At 41.1% G+C, this 20,379-nt stretch overlaps 1 protein-coding gene across 1 annotated transcript in view; it reads right to left on the bottom strand.

The window, feature by feature from the left end:
* Positions 1-11,074: 11,074 nt before the first annotated feature.
* Positions 11,075-20,379, bottom strand: part of LOC115601015 — a 31,793-nt gene continuing 22,488 nt past the window's right edge. Inside the window, exons 2-4 of the mRNA XM_030470545.1 lie at positions 15,044-15,149; positions 12,993-13,309; positions 11,075-11,268 (exon numbers count right to left, since the gene is read on the bottom strand). Of these exons, the coding sequence (XP_030326405.1) occupies positions 11,075-11,268; positions 12,993-13,309; positions 15,044-15,149 (617 nt within the window). The remainder of the gene's footprint in view (positions 11,269-12,992; positions 13,310-15,043; positions 15,150-20,379) is intronic.

Here is a 20,379-nt window from a genome sequence, read left to right as displayed (position 1 = left end):
TGCTGGCCATGAAAGAGCAGAATGTGAATTATTGGTAATACAGCCTGAAATATCCTGACAGCATGAACAATGAAAAGGTCTTGTACATGGAAATAAAAGTACATGGAAATAAAAGCCGTACACTTGTTTGTTACATGCTTTTAGATCCCTGTAAAGCTGTAGGAATCATAAAAAAGTTTGGGTTGGAAGGTCTAGTCTAACACCTGCAATGAGCAGGGACACCTTCCACTACATCAGGTTGCTCAGTGCTCTGTTCAGCCTGGCTTTGAATGTTTCCAGTTCAAAACCATTAGCCCTTGCCTTATCACAACAGGGCCTACTAAAAAGTTTGTCTCAATCTTTGCTATAAGCCCCCTTTAGGTACTGGAAGGCTGTAATAAAGTCTCTCTGGAGCTTTTTCTTCTCCAGGCAGAACAATCCCAACTCTCTCAGCCTCATAGTGTTCCATAGTCTGATCATTTTTATGGCCCTCCTCTGGACCCACTCCAACAGGTCCATTTCTTTCTTGTACTGGGGATCCCAGAGCTAGGTGCAGTTCTCCAGATGGGATCTCACCAGGGCAGAGTAGATTACAGGAACAGAATCCCCTCCCTCAACCTGCTGGTCGCACTTCTTTTGATGCAGCCCAAGGCACGGTTTCTGGACTGCAAGTGCATGCTGCCGGCTCATGTGCAGCTTTTCATCCACCAGTACCTCCAAGTCCTTCTCCTCAGGGCTGCTCTCAATCCTTTCATCCCTCAGCCTGTATTGATACTGGGGATTGCTGTGACCCAGGTGCGGGACCTTGCACTTGGCCTTGTTGAGCCTCATGAAGTTCACATAAGCTCACTTCTCTTTCTTGTCCAGGTCCCTCTGGGTGGCATCCCATTCCTCAGGCATGTCGACTGCACCACACAGCTTGGTGTCATCTGCAAACTCGCTGAGGGTGCATCAATCCCACTGTCTAGGTCATTAATGAAGATAGTAAATAGTACTGATGAAGATATTAAATAGGAATATTAAATAGAAATGCAGGTGTGGGATCTATGCCTTCTATACAGCATTCCCAGACCATCCCCTGGTGTTTGTCTGACTGTGCTGTAATGGCACAGAACTTACTTTCAAATGATTCGGCAGAAGCTTGGGCTGATTTCCTTTGTTTGAAAGAAAACACAAAAGAGAACAATTTGGAGGTCTGCTTTTGCAGTGAGAATGAATTGGCAGCAGGCTAAGTGCATTGAGCACAAATTACAGTAAGATGCAGAGCTTCTGTGCTAATGATCCCTTAAATTAAATTCACATGCGATCTAACATGGGGCTGGGCATGCAGTTTCAGTTGTTGGTTTCTGCCTTCTCTTGGCAGCGTGACCATCCTCCAGGAGAGAAAAAAGAATGAGGGCTGTCAAGAAGAGAAAGGAGCGAGCCTTGTTCACTCAGAGATTCTGGGAGAAAGATTGTTGTTCTGAAGAAAAATACAATCTTTTTCCACATTGGAATAATAAGCCAGATCCTCTTTCCTAAAACAAGGCTCACTGACTCAGTATGTGTGTGAGAGGGAGAATTGATTTGGGTGAGAAAACTACATATCGCATAGAAACATCAACCATTCCTATACATCATTATAAACACCTACCAATGACTGTACTCTTCCTTGCCTATAAAAACAATTTTCTGAAAAGGAGTGATTTTTTGGTTTTCAGCCCCTGCTAGAATACTTGAGCAGACTTCCAAGGCATTGTCTTACTTTCCTTTTACAAAGATGCTATCTGTAATGTCAGAGACTATCTCTAGAATCTATAGATTTCTGTCTGTAAAGTCAGAAAGGCTGAAAGAGAACTAAATCCTGCAAGAAATTACATTCTTTGGGGAATTATGTGGGAAATCTGAGCTCCACTCGTCAGGACAAATTTCCTTACACTTTTAGCTTCACAAAGCAGAGCCTGTGTCATTCAGAATCCTGTATGCAAGGTAAAGAAATGCATCCCACATAGCAGCTTGCTATCAACCCTGTGTATACTCACATAGCTTGCTATAAGTCTGTGTGTTCACAGGCTGTGCACGTAGGACATCTATTCTCTAGGAAACTGCAAACAAGTTTATTTCTCTAGGAAACTGCAGCTACCTGATTGCTCAATGGGGAATGCTTTTTTCACATGCAAGACTTCATTGTCTCTGTCTTATTCAATCTCTCACCTACACATAAGAAAACATGAAATTACCTTTTCTGTCTACAAATACTTGGCTTAGGCTGCTTACTTGTAACAGTGTGTGTTTCTGCATTGGTACTCAGAGCTCGTCTTTTGGGTACTTCCTGCCCTTTTTCCTTGAGTCCGCACTGCCTCCATGCACATGAAAGCTTTTGCACATGATGACACGTGGAGGGAGCAAGTTGTGCCAGTGGAGAGAGCTGTTCAGTCAACAGAGTGTATGTTCTGAGCAGATTTTGCTTAGTTTTCTAAGTCCTGCAGAATTAAAATCTATACTTCCCTTAGGAAAAAAAACCCCAAACCTGTAGCTATTGCTTTGTTATCCAGTTAGTAAAGGACTAGTCTGAAAAGCTTCTGACTCAGATTTGATTTACACCATATATTTGAGATCAACAGAGTCAGTAGCTGCGCTCTGGTTCATACAATGAAAGAGAACATCTATGCTCCAAGGCAGCCAGGGTTTTCCAGCAGCATAGCTTGAAAAATATCTGAGTGTTGGGTCTGTGTACTGAGTTTATGTGACTGCAGGAGTGGCTTCTGTGAATTGACTCCAGGAGCTGTCCCTATGTTGGACGCAGCCAGTTCCAGCTAGTTTCCAGGCAGATCTGCTGCTGTCCAAAGCTGAGCTGTCAGCAAAGTTGGTAGCGGCTCTGTGAGAATATACTTAAGAAAGGGTAAAAAATGCTGCGCAGAGAGAGGAGTGAGAATATGTGAGAGAAGCAGCCCTGCAGACACCCCAGCCAGTGCAGAAGGAGGAGAGGGGTGCTCCAGGTGCTGGAGCAGAGGTTCCCTGCAGCCCATGGTGCAGCAATGGTGAGACAGCTGTACCCCTGCAGCCGATGGAGTTCCACGGTGGAACAGATTCCACCTGCAGCGCAGGGAGGACCCCACACCAGAACAGGTGGAGATGACCTGGAAGAAACTGCAGCCCATGGAAAGCACACACCAGAGCAGGTTTTCTGTTAGGAACTACAGCCCTTGGGAATCCTGTGCTGGAGCTTCTTATCCTGAAAAACTCTACCACATAGAAAGGACCCACACGTGAGCAATTCTTAAAGAACTGTAGCTCATGGGAAGGACCCACATTGGAGCTGTGGGTCCCACGAAGAACTATGAAGAACCCACATGAAGAACTATCTCCCATGGGAAGGACCCTATGCTAGAGCAGGGAAACTGTGAGCAGGAAGAAGCAGCATGGGTGAAGAATTACAACTGACCGCAACTGCCATTCCCCATCTCCCGGCACTGCTCAAGGGGAAGGAGGTAGAAAAGTCAGGAGGGAAGTCTGGAAAGTTGAGTCTGGAAAGAAAGGGGAGGAGGCGAGGGAAAGGTGTTTTAAGTTTTGGAGTTTTGTTTTTTTTTTTGTTGTTGTTTGGGTTTTTTTGTTGTGGGTTTTTTTGTTTGTTTGTTTTTGTTTGTTTGTTTTTTGTTTTTTGTGGTTTTTTTTGTTTTTGGTTTTTTTTTTTTTTTTTTGTTTTTCTTTCCCCCTCACTCTCCTACTCTATTTTTAATTGCCAATAAATTAATCTTCCCTTAATCTTCCCCAAGTTGAGTCTGGTTTGCCGATGAGACTAAGTGGTGAGGGATCTCCCTGTCCTTGTCTTGACCCATAATCTCTTTCATTTTATGTTCCTCTCCTGCCTTGTTGAGGAAGGCAAGTGAGAGAGCATCTGAGTGGGCATCCGTCAGTCAGCTAATCCACCACAGTCCTTTTTGGCACCCAAGGTGGGGCTGCCAAGGAATTCGAGATAAGAATGGCAACTGTGAGAGATAATGGGCAAAACTGTGACTGCACATTACCAGAAAGTGGAGTAGTTGTAGGGATTAATTTTATTGGACAAGTTCTTTTCATGATAAAACCAACCTCAAAAAAGAAACTGTCCTTGTCATAACTAATACAGGACTTGTGTGATCTCAAGAAAGTCTTAAGACAGAAGTTTTCCCTCCTTTCTGATTTTTTTAGCCTACAAGTTTGTAGAAAGTCAGCAAACCCTCGGTACATTTTGTGGTCAGGACAGGGCTTGGATCTGGAACATTGTGCATCAGTTACTTCAGAAATTCAGATCCTTTATATCTTAGGGAAATAATTTTGTAATATTTTTTAAAGGCACAAGAAGCAAATTTGAAAGAATGTATTACAGGCCAAAAAAAAAAAAAAAAAATCCCACAGCCAGTTCATCTTAAAGCCTGTGGCATTTTCCTCAAGAACACAAACTTGTGTAACTAAAATGGAGCACTTCACTATTTAAAATGTCCAATAAACAGGGCGAGCAGCTTGAACTCCACCTTGGTCTCAGCCCCGAAAAAATATGTAAAATGTTTGATGCTTTATTCTAGTTTTGAATAGAGGTAAATTTCAGGTGGCCTTTAGTGAAGTATCCATGGAGAAGCATGGAGGAGCCATTCCTCCTCTTGCTGGACAGTGGAAGCTTCAACCTTAAGAACATCTTCCAGAAATCCTACTTTGTGTCAACAGGAACATTTAGATGCTTGTCACTTTTGAATGAAGAGTATTTATTTCAGTGCCTAAGTGTAGATCTCTAGAAGCCTCATTTCAATCAGTTTTTAAAATCTCATTGTTTAGGCCCTGTTGAATCATGCAGATTCATGTGAAGAAATAGGTGGGGTCAGTGGAGTGCTATCCAGTTGTTCCATCTCAACTGTCCTCTGTTATTAAACAGGATGACAGAGGTGGAAGTGTGCTTTACCCTTACAGGCTCTAAGAAACTCTGGGTGGAAAAGAGCCTGGTAGGCTGCCTGAAAGGGGACAGCTCTTCATGCTGTGTGTGTGCACTCTGCTTTAGATAGGTCCTGCTCGGTGTTACTCCCTTCCTTTGGGCAGACTATTCCACAAACTTACTTGAGATGTAAAGTATTATAAAGTCTGTACTGTTCTGCTGTCAGATCTTGTTAAACCAGATGAAAAGTTATTGAGAAGGAGAGGAAAAAAAAAAAGAGATCAGCCATAAAACTCACTGGAGACAGAGGAAGCTCTCATATGAGCAGCTATTGGATCAACCTGGACAAGGCAAGAAGTAAATGAAAGAGAAGATGAAAGGATGCAGAATGAAAATTTATAAAGCAGAGGAAACATCTGAGGTTTTCATCTTGGTTGAAGAAGGAAATAAACATTTCACTACCAGCGGTGCCCACCAGGTTCTTCTTTTGGGCTGGCATGACTTCTCCCACCTCTGAATTTTGTCCCTTGATCAATACAAGTATGGAGAATATTTTCTCATATTCCCAGTGTTCTCTTTTACCCAGTACATTCTTCCTGCTGGGTTATAACTCTCCTCACTTTTAAAGCCCACTCCAAGCTACCTTCAAGCCCTTTTAACTATTTTTAAACTAATTTTGCACATCCCCTGTGGGTTAGAAAGGAGAATTGGAAAAAATGTAAAAAGACCCTGTGGTTTGAGGTAAGAACAGTTCAATAATTGAAATAAAAGTGAAATATAGTGAACCAACAACAATAATAATAAAAATAAATAAAGAGAAAGAGCAATAAACCCCACCTCCCAAGAAAAATACAAGTGATGCACACTACAATTGCTCACCACCGACCGACACCCAGCCCAACTCGAGCAGCGATCTGACCTCCTGGCCAACTCCTCCCAGTTTCTATACTGGGCATGACGTGCTGTGGTATGGAATACCCCTTTGGCTAGTTTGGGTCAAGTGTCCTGTCTCTGCTTCCTCCTGGCTTCCCGTGCCCCTCCTCACTGGCAGAGCATGAGAGACTGAAAAGTCCTTGATCAGGATAGGTGCTACTGAGCAACAACTAAAACATCAGTGCTGTTATCAGCATTGTTTTCAGACTGAAGCCAAAACACAGCACTGTGCCAGCTACTCAGAAGGAAATTAATTTGATCCCAGCTGAAACCAGGACAAAACCTCTCTATGTGGACAGCAGAGTCAAGGAGCACAGAAATCTAAAGACAGAAAATGACCTCCAGAAAACTTTATCAAAATTTAGTGGCTAATACACAAGGGAGCCTTTTAGACAACCCAGCAAGGAGTCAGACAGAGTATAAGAAAAATGAAAAAGTATGTGGATTCTAAGTGCAGAGAAAAGTATGTGAAGGAAAAGTGACATAAGCAGCAAGGCCTTCCAAAAAGCAAAAGCAAGTGCAGAAGCATCAGAAGCATCACATGAATAGCTCAGCCTGTGCTTCTCCAGCAGTGGTTACAATTGACAGTGATGGTGAGAAGGAGCCAGAAATGACTGGACATTACTTGGACAGGCACAGCTCAGATAAATAAAAGGGAAAACGAGCCTCCATCTTATTTTCCAGGAATGACAGGATGTGAAAGTGTTTATAGAGACAGCAAGAAGCTGCAGAAGAGCAGTAAAAATTACCATATTACTACTAGGAGAAGGGACTTAGATGGTGACATTAGAAATCTGATATTGAGTTTTGAGAAACAGCAACTGCTCAGAGTCTATTTGTAGACGTTACCAGCAGTAACACCCCTCACACGGGACCTCTAACTATCCTTGGTCAAGAAGCATAAGTGTAATCCTCCTGTCAATTGCTTTTCCCAGGACATCCTTTCTAGAGTGTACAAAGAGACCACTGTTGACGGTAAGACTGCTGAAAAGGCTTGTCAGCAGATGCTTGCAGTTTGGTTCACCAGGAAAAATAATGTGTGATGTTTTACTCTCAAGACTTCTAAAAAGCAACGAAAGTAGAGTAGTGCTAGTATGTAACTTCCAGGATTTCTCAAGAGAGTGCTTGGAAGTTTCATAAAACCATCCTATATTGTCATTGTATGTTAAATACATCGTAATTCAAGCAGTGTTTGAAGACATGCATAACCCCTCCTGCCCAAATCAATACATTTGCACAACGATTCGCATCTGTTCTTGCCACTGCTGGCACAGGTTTCACATTTGCTGAAGAGCAGCACCACCATGTGACTCCTGTATGTAACACTCTGCAGGGTTGCACGCCTATGTATTAATGCTGTGCTTGCCAACTGGGGACACAGCTGCTGGGGTCTGTACTGGTCACATGAGCTGCAGACCCCTTCCCAAATCATGCTGCTAGCATTTACTTCAACTTCACCCTGTTTCATTGCACTTAATTGAAACACAGACAGCTGATCCAGCAATCAGACAGCTCCCAGAGCACTAGTCCAGGGAGGTACTGGTAACTGGCCTCCAGATCTAGTCGTTCTGATTTGTTTGGGAAGGACTACTTCTGTCATTATGGGTAGCCTACTGGTGTACTAACTCTTAGCATAGTTACAAAATCACCAGGAGTAAGAGTAATCTGTCTTCTTTGCTGGGGCTGAGGAGAAATACAGAAGAAATGCAAGCCATGTGTGTCTGCAGTGAGACAATGACATGGGGTTTTTGAAGTTTAAGGAATGATGTTTGCCTAGGCTCTGAGCACAGACAGGAAAACAGTACATGGAAATAGTGTTAAGCAGTCTTTAACACACTCCCTGTCTGTTAAGAAGAGAGTGCACGTACCTTCCTGCATATCTGCCCAGCCTGGAGCCATCAGCTCCCTACGAATCGTAAATAGTGATAAAAAGAACTGCAAGACAGAAAGGGTGTGACAGGTTGTGAGTGATGACAGAGCAAAGGGCAGAGATCTGCAGGTTGACCTTACCCTTGACAAGGTAATGAATCTGTCTAGCTTCAATCTGAAATGCAGAAGCCTGATGTCATTGGCCATTTCTTGGAATTTCTGCTCATTTCAAAATGAAGCCAGTCCTCATGTTTTAAAGGCTTGTGGGCCTGACACCAGCATCTTAGCAGATGAAAATAAAGTTGACTGCTGCCACACTGCCTGTGTGTCATGTTTTCTGTCACCACTTTCAGAATGGACTGTGAGACAGAGTGCAAATGCTCCATAGGCATGTAATGTTGAACACTGACCCTGTGGGTTCTTTGGGTGCCCCAGGGTATCTTGTTGGGCCCGTCAGGTCAGAAGGCCACAGGTCCCACCACAGGACTTGTGTCACATCTGCCGGCCCACTGTAGATGGTTTGTCTATGCAAAGCTGTCTAAGGTGTGCCACCTGTGCAGACCTGGGCCTTGGGATTTCTGGGTTTCCTTGTTCTGACACAGTTCTGGCATTTCATCACCCTGTGTCCTTGTGGGATGAACAGAGGAGCACTTCTGTAACTCATGGAGGTCCTCTGAGCAGCAGCACACCCAGACACTCACAAAGGTGCTCAAGTATGAACATTAGTACACTTCTGATAGTCCTTACAGAGATATTTCCTGACATTATCTCCACTTAGTTGCATGCTTTTGTGGCAGTGCTGAGGACAGACACAGCTCCCAGGGAACTCACCAGCTATGAAAACAAATGACAGACAGATGAAAAGCATCTCAATACAGTTGCCAAGATGAATGAAGGACCTTAGAGAATCCTCTTTTCAAAGTTATTTACTCAAAGTAATTTATTTAGATGTTTGTTGTATTAATTCATTCAGCTTTCATACTGTACTTAGTGTTTTACAGCTGTTCACTAGCTATTCTTGCAATATCACACTGAGGCTGTTCAATGTGATCACTCCCATCTTAGGAACTAGAAATCTGACAGATTAAATCTTCCCTGAAGTCTCACAGTGAGACAATAAAAGATTTCCTGTAAGGTTGAAAGACAAGACTTCATTCCTTTCTACCTGCTTTCAGGCTCCAAATTTGCACAGCTTTTTGCAGTAGCTGTCTCTATTTATCATGTACTTTTACTTTCACTTTCTTAAAATGTGTAGAATTGAAGCAATTACTTAATGTTAAACTATGTATGCATTTCCTTTCCAGACCAGACTTACCAAGTCAGATTCTGATCTTGCCCAGCCACAAGCACTCAGGACTGCTCCATGTCTGTAAGAGACTGTGCCAGTGAAAACACCACCGAAGAGACAGTGTCAGCGAAAACTGACATTGCTGACACCACTGCCACAGCAGATGTTTGTACAGGATGTCTGTCTGCACATCGCCCACCAACCGACACCTCAGGTACAGGGGCAGGAAAACCCCCAACTGAAACCTCGGAACAACGGAGGGAGAAGACCCCCTAGTGACTTATTGGCCATGCACACCACCGCCGGATGGAGGACGTGGTTACAACTCTATAAAAGAACGGCACCAACCAGCACCGGGTGGAACGTTTCCCCCACCGGACTTGGAAACTAACCGGACTGTTGAGACACCGCATCTCCGGGGTGGTAGCTATTGCTGTGAACTTTTTTATTCTTTCCTCTTACTTTCCTTCTTTTCTCTCTCTCTCTCTCTTTCTCTGTGTCTGTCTTTGGAATTTGCAGACTTGGTGGTGGGCAGATAAAGTTCCTTGGTGCTTGACTCTATTTTGAGTCTTAATTCTGTTCCCAAGAATATGAGCAAAACCGCGCTGTGGTTTTTGACCAGCGTGTGACATTGTCTCAGTGAGCTTTGGCAGCCATTCCCTCATAGTGTGTCTGCTTGTTCTCTTCAGAGTCCTACACTGGCCAGTCAGTCTGGAGCTGGGGCACTGGATGTTCCTCAAAATAAGCCTTTCCCGGCAGGGACACACACTGTTACCTTGACCTGCAGTAATTTTGTACCCTTTATAAATCTTGCCCCATCCTACAGTTCCTAGCACAGCTCTTACATCTATGTAACCCTTCTGCTCTCATAACTTTGTTCAGACAGCCGCCTTTTTTCTAGAGACAACCTGAAAGCATGATACATATAAGAAGGACACCAAATTATGGGAGTGTGTCCAGAGGAAGCTGACTAACATGATGAAGGGCCTCGAGGGCAAGACTTAGGAGGAGCAGCTGAGGTCACTTGGTTTGGAGAAGAGAAGGCAGAGGGTGACCTCATGGCAGTCTACAGCTTCCTCACGGAGGACAGTGAAGGGGGAGGTGCTGATCTCCTCTGTCTGGTGACCAGTGACAGGATATGAGGAAATGGAATGAAGCTGAGTCAGGGGAAGTTTGGTTGGACATCAGGAAAAGGTTCTTCACTGAGAGGGTGGTCAGCCACTGGAACGGGCTCTCTGAGGAAGTGCTCATGGCACCAAGACGGCCAGAGTTCAAGGAGTGTCTGGACTTACTCATGTGTTTAGTATGAAGTAGTCGTGTGAGGAGAAGGGAATTAGACTCAATGATCCTTATGGGATCATCTTGAGATATTCTATGGTTCTATGACTATTTGCAGTACAAAGCAATTATTTATTAACTAATAGGCAGAAAAGAGAGCTTTTTTAACAAGCTGTAACGAGCTTTTTTAACAAGCTTCTGTAATAAGCTGCTAGGTGAATCATTAATATGCTTACCACCTTGAGCAGGTCTGAAATGCTGTGTGAAAACCGAACTTCTTAGGTGTGGGAGTTTGGCATGTCAGTGGGAGGAAGCTCTCACAGAGGAAAGAGAGGCTGATGGAGATGGTTGCATGTTTCATTGAAACTTGCTTAGCTTTTTCCACTTTTTCCCCTCTTGTCTTTTTAAAGAATATGTGTGGCTGCCTCCCAGGGCTAACATGACCAGCATGAAATCCACTCTCTTCTTTCTGAAAGCTGTGTAGTTTATTGCATCCGCTGGTTTCCTGCTGCTCAATCTGCATATATGCTAGACTATTTGAAGCATCCCTGTCAAAAAAATAGCCCTGGAGGAGAAGACCTAATGGAGACTGGAAATTTGACCTTGGCTGGTAGAAGAACGTGGATAAACTTGCCTTTACAACCAACCACGCAGAAAGTCCCTCTTCTGTGAAATTCACTGCTTCCTTTAGCTGTTTTCCAAGGCTTCCTCTCGTAAGTAGCAGGACATGATGCTATGTGAATCCTCAGTAATAGAAACATCAGCCGTATGGAAAAGTGGCCCAGAGAAGTCAGAAAGATTTGAATAATGTTTGGGTGTGCTAATACAGTCTCTTTTAGGGTTTAAGTGAAGAGGTTAAAGGTTGCTTTGTTCTGAACCACAGTGGAAGATGTCGCCTGAAGGAGATGTCTCTTAATGCGGTGAGTTGGGAAGGTTTCATAGCTGTCCTTGGCTTTTCTTCCCACATCCAAAGTCTGAAATGCTGACTCCCACCACAGCTTGTTCTCCCAATCAACAGAAGCAATCAGGGCACAACCTGGTTAATTTATACCAAGGTTGATGGGTCAACTGGTAAATCATTGTAAGGGCACACTGTGGGTAAAAAGAATTTGATGAAAATAGGTAGTATGGATGAAGCAAGAATTTGCGGGATAAGTGATGATCCTAAAAATATTCCATACTCGGTGCCATCTGGAAAAAATTGGCAATGACAGTGCTTGTCTGTCCTATTTAGGGCTTTTGTGCAGCTTATAAGGTTTTTTATCACTTTATGAACATTATGGAGGAAAATAACCATTACCAAGCAGAGTCTTCAAACAATTTAAATGGATTACTGGATGGATGGAAGGAAGTAATCCTTAGGTAACTGCATGCCATTAGTTTTGCTTCTAACAAACATACAGTAGGATCACTACCCTAGATAAGTCAACTATGGTAGTTTACAAGAAATGCATTAATTAGTTTAAAATTATTTGTAATTTGTATGCTATTAAGGCTTACAATAATAAGAAAACGCATTTTAGCATGTGGATTCATATTGCTAAGTGTTCAGGGGCAGCACTGACCTAAGGTCTGTCTTGCTTCTCCCATCCTCAGCCACTCCTTCCTGGCTCCAGGCTGAGGCAGGATTTACGATGTTTTTCAGCTGTATCAGTGAAACTGTTCATGTGATTGTGGTATGAGCTAACAGAGGAATCTTAATCTGAAGTGGAATAGTCATTAATTTTGGCAGTAACAGTGGAGTACAAATACAGCTTTTTGTCATGGCTGAATACGAACATGATCAGTAACAGGAGTGCCACTAAAGGTCACGGGCACCATCTGTGACCTCTGGCTAACTACAGTTATCAAACTATCATTTAGAAAGCTTCAAGCATGGTGAGGGAGACATTGTTTTCTCCATATTCAAAGCAAAAAAGAGAAGAAATCTGGGTAACTTGTGTGACAAACATGAGCACACTATTATCTTCTCCAGCTTACAGTGTTTTTGTGGCAAGAAAATTTCTGAAGCTGTACAATATTTCATGTTTATTTACAGTGAGGCTTATGCTGATTACTATAGGCTTTTGAATGCAATCAACTGAAGTGCTAAAACTGTGCTCAAGAAAAATTCCTTTTGCTTAAGTTTAATAGCATTTCTGGTAGGAAAAAATCAATGCCAAACAAAGAAACTGTCTGTGTCAGCCTTATCTAAATTTGTTTGATCATGCTGGAACAGATATTTGAAAAGCACTTTCAAGTTGTAGAAGGAGAGAAAAGGCTAAGTGTCAGCAACAATGGGAAAATGCAGCTGGTAATGTCATACATAGTTAACGATATTTTATGGGTGCCATGCACTTCCAAAGTTGTTACTGCAGTTTTGTCTTCAAAACACTGTGGTGCATTTGTTATAGGCTTGACGCAAAATGCCATTGAAAATAAAAAAAAAAAAGAAATTACAATTCTGAATGTGATGATGGAAGCGCTTTCAGACTAGTGTTGTCTGTCCAACCAGCAAATGCTACATTTTTGCATGCTTTTTTTCTTATGGAATTAGTCACAGGCAAGGATGCAGCTAGAAAAAAATGCAACACACTGAAATGCAATGAAATAAGCAGATAGTCTCAGAGAGAATGGTAGAGGGAGCGTGGGTAGTTTCAAAATGCCAGCCTTCTGCCCCAGTGGTTATGCTACTGAAATGGCAGATATGGACTAGCTTTTTCTGGCTCTGATGAGGACACCAGCGGCAAAGTGAAGCTAGTTGCTTAATGTGCCTAACACCTTTGTCACTGCCTCTTGTTGTAACATGAATGAGATTGCTATAACATAAGGTTGACTCATACATGATTTCAGATTCATTTTTACTATAAGTGCCTTCCACATTTCCATGATCTACAACAAAACAGTCATGCATAATGGGAGATGAAAGCAGGTCTCTATGGAGTGTGAGGCATATTTCATTCCTCTCTAAGGATGTTTTCCCAGGTGGAAGGGTAAAGGAACGTGGCAGAAATTCTTCCAAACTGTTGGCTGTCCTTCTGCTTGAGCTTTGTGCCATCCTCTGTGTCCTCGAAGGGGTTCCTGCTCCTACGTACACACTATGGAAGGAAGTCACATCTGGTGCTTTACAGTGGGAAAACCCACATAATGCAGAATGTACATGGAAAGGAAGGGGTGTCCTGCAGATCTTCCTGCTGCCTAAGCCTCTTCAGCCCTTTCCCTAATGCTTGAGTGGGAAAATGGACTTTGCACTCCAGCTAAGTCTTGCTTTCTCACCAAGCTTATGATTTAGCTGCTTTTCACCCCCCATGCCCTGCTTACCTGGCCTCCAGCCTGGCAGCATCCCTGGCCAACCACCCCATCCCAGTGAGCTTCACATCCACTAGAACCTTGGCCATGGCAACATAACTCATGTGCATGGGAGAGAGGCCCCACTGTGGCTGGCTGTTTTCTGTAGGCACTTGCTTCCTCACCTTGGAAAGGTGTAGTGGAATATACTGTAGTGTAGTGTAATGTAATGCAACTTAGCATAGCACAACACGACACCTGTTCCACCAGCTTCAGTGCTATTACCTGATTCTGTGATCATCTGTGTCCCAAAAGCATGCACATAGGGAATATCTAGATGACAACCCTCCTGCCCGTCTCTTTATGCAAGGGCTAGGGGTGGACTAACCGCTTAAGCACACCTGTGTTTAGTGTTCAGGTTTTTTCCACTTACTCCTCCTGACTTCATTCCGCAACCCATAACTCCCGAGTCAGTCTTTGGCTATAAGTCAATTCCCTTTCCATTCCTTCACAGAAGCAGGGCAGCCTCAGTCCCCCTGATTTCTCATGCTGTCTCCTTTCTGTGGCTGCATTTCAGCAACAGAAGCTTGTTCATATGCTTTTTTCCATCTACTGTGCTAAGTCCACCTGAAACCTTAGCTCCACATTACACCTCAGATCATAGAATCATAGAATAGTTAGGGTTGGAAAGGACCTTAAGATTGTCTACTTCCACCCCCCCTGGCATGGGCAGGAACGCCTCGCACTAGACCATGTCGCCCAAGGCTCTGTCCAATCTGGCCTTGAATACTGCCAGGGATGGAGCTTCTACCACTTCTTTGGGGAACCTGTGCTAGCACCTCACCAGCCTCACAGGAAAGAAGTTCTTTCTTTTATACCTAACCTGAACTTCCCCTGTTTAGTTTGAACCATTACCCCTTCACTACAGTAGTCCTATCACTACAGTCCCTAATGAAGATCCTTGGGTGGCATATAAACATCATTATCTCTACTTTTCCTACCATTAATGATCTGATTATTCTAATCAGTTTAGGATGGAACATTGTTTGCTTTATGTGTTAAATAAGTTTAAAATCCTATTGTCATAGTGAGGAAGTTAAATCTAGTGATTAAGGCAAATAAATTCCTTTGGTAGTTGCTTTTAATCTCACCAAGTCAAACTGTAACACAGTTATCGTGGGAAGATACTTGCTAGTTAATGTGGAACTACTTCAGAAAGAAATTTCTAGACTTCACTAACACTCCATCTGAGAACCCCCTGGTCTTCTTGCGTCATTTGCAGTGCTCTGTAAGTGCAGTTTGCCATCTCTCCGTGCCTCTGCTTAACCATTGCACACCTGAACTCTTGCAAAAGTTGTTCCTCCAGTGACAGTGTAGAACAAACTTGTGCTCTGCTTCCTTCATACTTCTGATTCTGTAAATATGTACTTGCATAACTTCACATGGGCCTGTAGTCTTTCTGAAGCCAAGGGATTTGCCTGTTCATGAGTATAAACTTATGCACATGCATGAATGTTCGCAGACTGAGGGAATTCAAATCTGACCTGTAAAAGGTGTATATAGCGAGTTGTCCCATTCCCTTCAGCTTCGTGAAGCCCTTCATGATAACAGATTGACCAGTCTGCAGATTTGCAGGCCTCTTGTAAATACCTAGGGACATAATTATTTTTATTATTGTGAGAGCACCTTCTGGATTTAGTGCAATTTTTCAGATTAGTAAAATAAATACATACATAAGGCCCCATAAGTAAATTTAAAATGGTTTTCTGAGTTTGTTGTGTCTCTGCTTTCTTGTACTGTAATTTTTTTTAACTACTAATAGGTCTTTTAACAGAAAAGTGATTGAAACAAGAGAGGAGAAGTAGGGCACAACAGTATGTGAAACAACCTTTGATCTTTCGGCAGTGAAGAACTTTAAATTTGTGGAGTGCCTTTAGTACCTCAGCTTGCAAAAGCTGATTGCTATTAGCAAAGTTACAAATATATATGGTATTGAAATGATTAGAGGATCAGAATCTATTTTCAAAAACTTTTCTTCTAGAGTAGAACACACACTTTTTATAGCTTGTGTACAAAGTGCTTGGTACACTTTGGGGTTAAGCTATCTGATTGGCTTTCTGGAGACTGTTAAAACACTACAGACCTGGTAATAGTAGAAAACTGTATTTCAGTGGCACTGCATGGTCTGAACATTGGAGAATTTAGACCAGCTTTACCTCAACTGTACATCAGCATTATTTGCTGTGTCTCAGAAATCATTTAAATTTCTTTAATGTAGCTCGTTGTAAGATTATAGTAATGCCATTCTCACTACTATATTTCTATGGGTTGTTCTAGTTTGTTGCACCTAGACTTCTGTGGGAGTTGCTCTCCCAGGAATAAGGGCAGCAATCAAAGTTCAAATATGTATCTGGTCTGTTTTTAGAGAAGTGAAGGCACTGATGGCGTTTAGGAAACTTGAAGGGATTTTGAGAGGACAACACCTCTTGGTGAGCTGAGTTGCTCTTTGTTCTGCAATGTGACAGTCTTGTAATTTTCTTTTTTTTTTCCTTCCAAAAGAGAAAGATAGAGGGACAAGTTTGATGATTTTTTTTTTTAACTTTCCCCACAGTGTTTCACATATGTATGTATGTATGTATGTATGTATGTATGTATTTATTTATTTCATTAGAAACATTTGCTCAGAAGGAATCCTAATAATTAAATGCAGAGTAGTATCCTCAGGAAAGTTCAAAAGGTACATAAAACAGTGGAATATGTACAGTGTAGAACAGTCCTAAGATGACTGAAAAATTAAATACGTTCTATAATAGTTATCTTCTTATGCTATGCTTTTTTGTTATTTTTTTTACAATTGACTATGCTTTTATTTATTTCAAGAAGATCTTGAAACAAAAGACATTCTGCACAGAAATTAACCGAGCATAAGTCCTATTAGTCACTGGGGATAAGTATGTAAGCTGCTCTGTTTTTCTTGAACTAAGAAGAATTATATGTGCAAGGAAGAGTTACACGAACTAGCAGAACAGGGAAAAATCTTAGTTAAAACCTAAAATGGCATTTCTGTTATGACAAGTTGAATTTAGATTCAGGAATGTGAAACCATTTGATATGACATTATCCCTGCATGACATAGGCATGAAAGAGAGAAGAAGAAAAGCTCAAACTAACCACAGCATATCCTGATTTCTTTTATTAGCATGTTCAAATCTTGTATTTGTAGAGGTAATTTTGCTTACTGAGATTTTTTTTTTAAATTCCTAGGTAAGGTTTCTGAAAATTGAAATAGTATATGTGCATGTTTATATACCTGTCTTGGGAAGAAGAAAAAATGACTGCTACCGCTGAACCCACGACAATGCCATTCCATGTGTTCAAATACATAGACCATAAAGGCTTTACAGAGTCATTGCACAAGTACAGCAATTCAAATTTATTTTGCTTTTAACTTATAACAGTGAAGATCTTAATTCTTTAGCATGTAAATATCTATCCATCTGTCTGTATAGAATTTTTTTCTTTTAGTGTAAGCTAAATAAGCAGTGTAAGCTGAGTTTGATCTCTCATCAGGAGAATGAGAAAATCAGAAAATGCAGGTTAACTGTCCTGCTACTTTTCTTCTAGCTACAGCTAGGTAAGTTGGTAATTTATTTCTCAAAGCTTTCTGCATTTCAGTGTTTTTATATTAAATTTCTTAGCAGTAACTCCTGCTGACTAGTGCACGGTGCACTCTTGTGTGCACTGTATAGTATTTATGCAGTGAATCAGCCAATGTTCTCCATTTGGTCCAATTATTTATATTTTGATTTGCTTTCTTGTATAAAATCATGAAGGAAATGGACAATTGCTGTAAAATACATGTATTTGAGCAAAGAATCTTACACTGGAAAACATGTGACTGAGTAATTTTCATCTCCCCTGGCACTTAAGGGTTTTATTGTGATGTTGGTCACCTCCCTTTCTACTTTTTACCTTTCTAGTCACATTCTAACTTTTACCTTTTGATGATAGCTATGTATTTCCACATTTCCAAAGTTAAAAACTTAAAAAATTTCTCATTTCTGCTTTTACACTCACTTGTAATTTCATTGGTCTTTTACTATTTTCCTCTTTTACATTTTTGGAGGAATAGAGGCAGTTAAGTCTCTTTCCTTTGATGACCCTCAGACTGACTCATGTTTTCCTGCCTAAATTTTTTTTCTTTCGGTCAATCTCACTCACTATTTTCTTCAGTGATAAAGATATTTTTTCTAAAGAACAAGTTCAGCCATTACCAGTTGAGTGTCTCCTTATTTATTCCCATTGACCGTAACGAAGTCATAACAGCTTCTTTCTCTGCAACTACCATCTTATAGTCCTAGCAATTGTAGTGAAATCCAGAAAGTTTGGAAGCATCATCTTTGCTTTCATTTGAAATTAATGCTCCTTTTTTTTTTAAACTTAGAGATTTTAAAAACTTTTGCCAAGTGCAATAGGGACTGGGCTAGGCTGTCAATAATATCACTTTGATTCACTAGGTCTAATGATTGAGTATCAACTGTGAATAACATATTCTGAAAATTACTCTTCCTTCAAGCTACTTCATCTTTGCTCTTAGAGACCTTATTTCTTCAAACTTGATGTGATATTAAAAATTTGTGTAAGATTGATTATGGCCAGGCATAAAAATGTGTTGTAAAATGTTTTTGATTTGATGTATAGGTTTTTCTGTTCACTTTTAATTCTTTTTATTAGTTTTGAATAGCATATGGTAAACTTCATGTTGTCACAACAATCCCCTCAGTGATTACAGTCTTAACATTTAACAAATGAGTGCAAAAAGCCAGGACCAATTTCACCGGGCTTCCACTGTAAACAGATAATCATTAGATGTAGTGAATCAAAGCTTGAAGACATTTGCTTCCAGAAGGACAGATGAACATATGAAGGGTCAGTTATTTTTTTACATTCTCAGCAAAATCCTTTTGTTAAGTAAATTAGTGACTTGAATATAGCAAAAGGGACTTTATTCAACATGGTTCCAAAGGTCTTTTTTTCCTTTTTGCAAACAGTATAACAGGGATTTAAAGCAGTCCCTAGATTTCTGTAAATATTTGATATTGTTCGGAACATGCAACTAGTGTAAAATAGCCAAAATTTGCAGACAGTAATGAATAGTGACTAAATACCAGCAAACCATGAAAAGACTGAAAACTAAACCAGAATTTTTCTAACATATTTCTTGTCACATATTTAGCTCTCTTTTTCTCTCTTTTCCCCCCCCCCCCCCTCCTCTCTGTTTGGCTTGGCAATTATATACAGGATTGGTTGATCTTGAGCAAATAACAAGCCTTAAACATAACCTTCCAATACCTAGAGGGGGCCTACAAGAAAGCTGCAAAGGGCATTTATTGACAAGACAAGAGGGGATGGCTTTAAGCTGAAAAAGGGGAGATTTAGATTAGATACCAAGAAAAAATTCTTCCCTGTGAGGGTGGTGAGGCACCGGAAGAGGTTGCCCAGAGAAGCTGTGGCTGCCCCATCCCTGGCAGTGTTCGAGGCCAGGCTGGACAGGGAGCAACCTGGCCTAGTGAGAGGTGTCCTTGCCCATGGCAGGAGGTTGGAACTATATGAGCTTTAAGGTCTCTTTCAACTCAAAGCACCCTGTGGTTCTACGATAAACTCAGTGCAAATTGGAGGTTGTCACTACTTATGTGAAAATTATACAATTTGTGAGGATGCTTGATCCAAGTTCTCTAGGAAAATCCAACAGAATTGGTTTTATTTTGGTTTTGATTTTGTTTTTCCTTGGATTTTGCTTGTACATTTTATTGTGAGTGGGGACTTCTCTTTCTGTCAAATCTGAACAGCATAGACAATATGTTTGTCAATGTATAACACATACACAGTAGAAAGTCAAAAAAAAACCCCAACATTTTACCATGTTTTCTTCCCTAAGTGTATTCTTCTGAACTCTGATTGGTTTTCAGGGTTTTGGTACTTGCTATCATTTTGATTCCCTACTAATAGTCCTATCATCAAAAAGAGTAATTTGCTTGCTGCTGCTTCCCTGATTTACACCCAGTGTGTGGTAATTGGCTACCAGCTCTACTTGGTCCGTGGCAAAAAGATACAACTTTTTCTAGAGCAATGTGGAGCCGTTTAGTCACTGTGTTAGGACGTCCTCTTGAAGAAGTATTTTCTGAACTTGTCTAGTAACATTTGTGTATACACACCTTCAAAAAGAACAAGACGAATTAGGTCAAAGAAGGACTTTTCAGGATTTTAGGAAGGACTTTAGATTATTTTAGTATCTAATTTATTTAAATAGTATCATTCCAAGAAAGTCAGAGTTAAATATGTGGGAGCATTTCTTTTACATATAATCTTTATCTCTGTGCTCAGTTGATGCTCTTTTTAGCAGGGAATAATTTTCCTTCCAAAACTCTGATTTTATAGAAATTAGATTATCTTTTGTTGAATCTGCCTCAGACCAAGGCATGTTTAACTCCTAGTTTCTGTTGATTCTAGTTGGAATCCATTGATATAGAAAGCAAGCATAAGGTAGTCAGGTCAGAAGCTGAAATACCACCCCAGTACCTGCTTCCTCAGGCCCTCCATACCTATACCATTAAAAAGGGCATGTATATAGATAAAAATATTAGCTAAAAATTAAAATATGTACAATAAAGAAGGGATTTACTTTAAGTCACACATATACGGTTCATTATAATCATGTCATCTCAAAAGTGTAACTTTCTAAGAAGAATGGGAATATAGCAGTATATTGACATTCTTAGTGGATTCCATGTTGAATTGCATTCAATTTTGAATGGAAATTTCTCATGCTATTAGGGCACATTTCAGAAAAAAGCCAAGTCAGAGGACTGTAACATACTTT

Source organism: Strigops habroptila, chromosome Z, assembly GCF_004027225.2.
Source record: "Strigops habroptila isolate Jane chromosome Z, bStrHab1.2.pri, whole genome shotgun sequence".
NCBI lineage: Eukaryota > Metazoa > Chordata > Aves > Psittaciformes > Psittacidae > Strigops > Strigops habroptila.
This window is presented reverse-complemented; position numbering and strand designations above follow the sequence as displayed.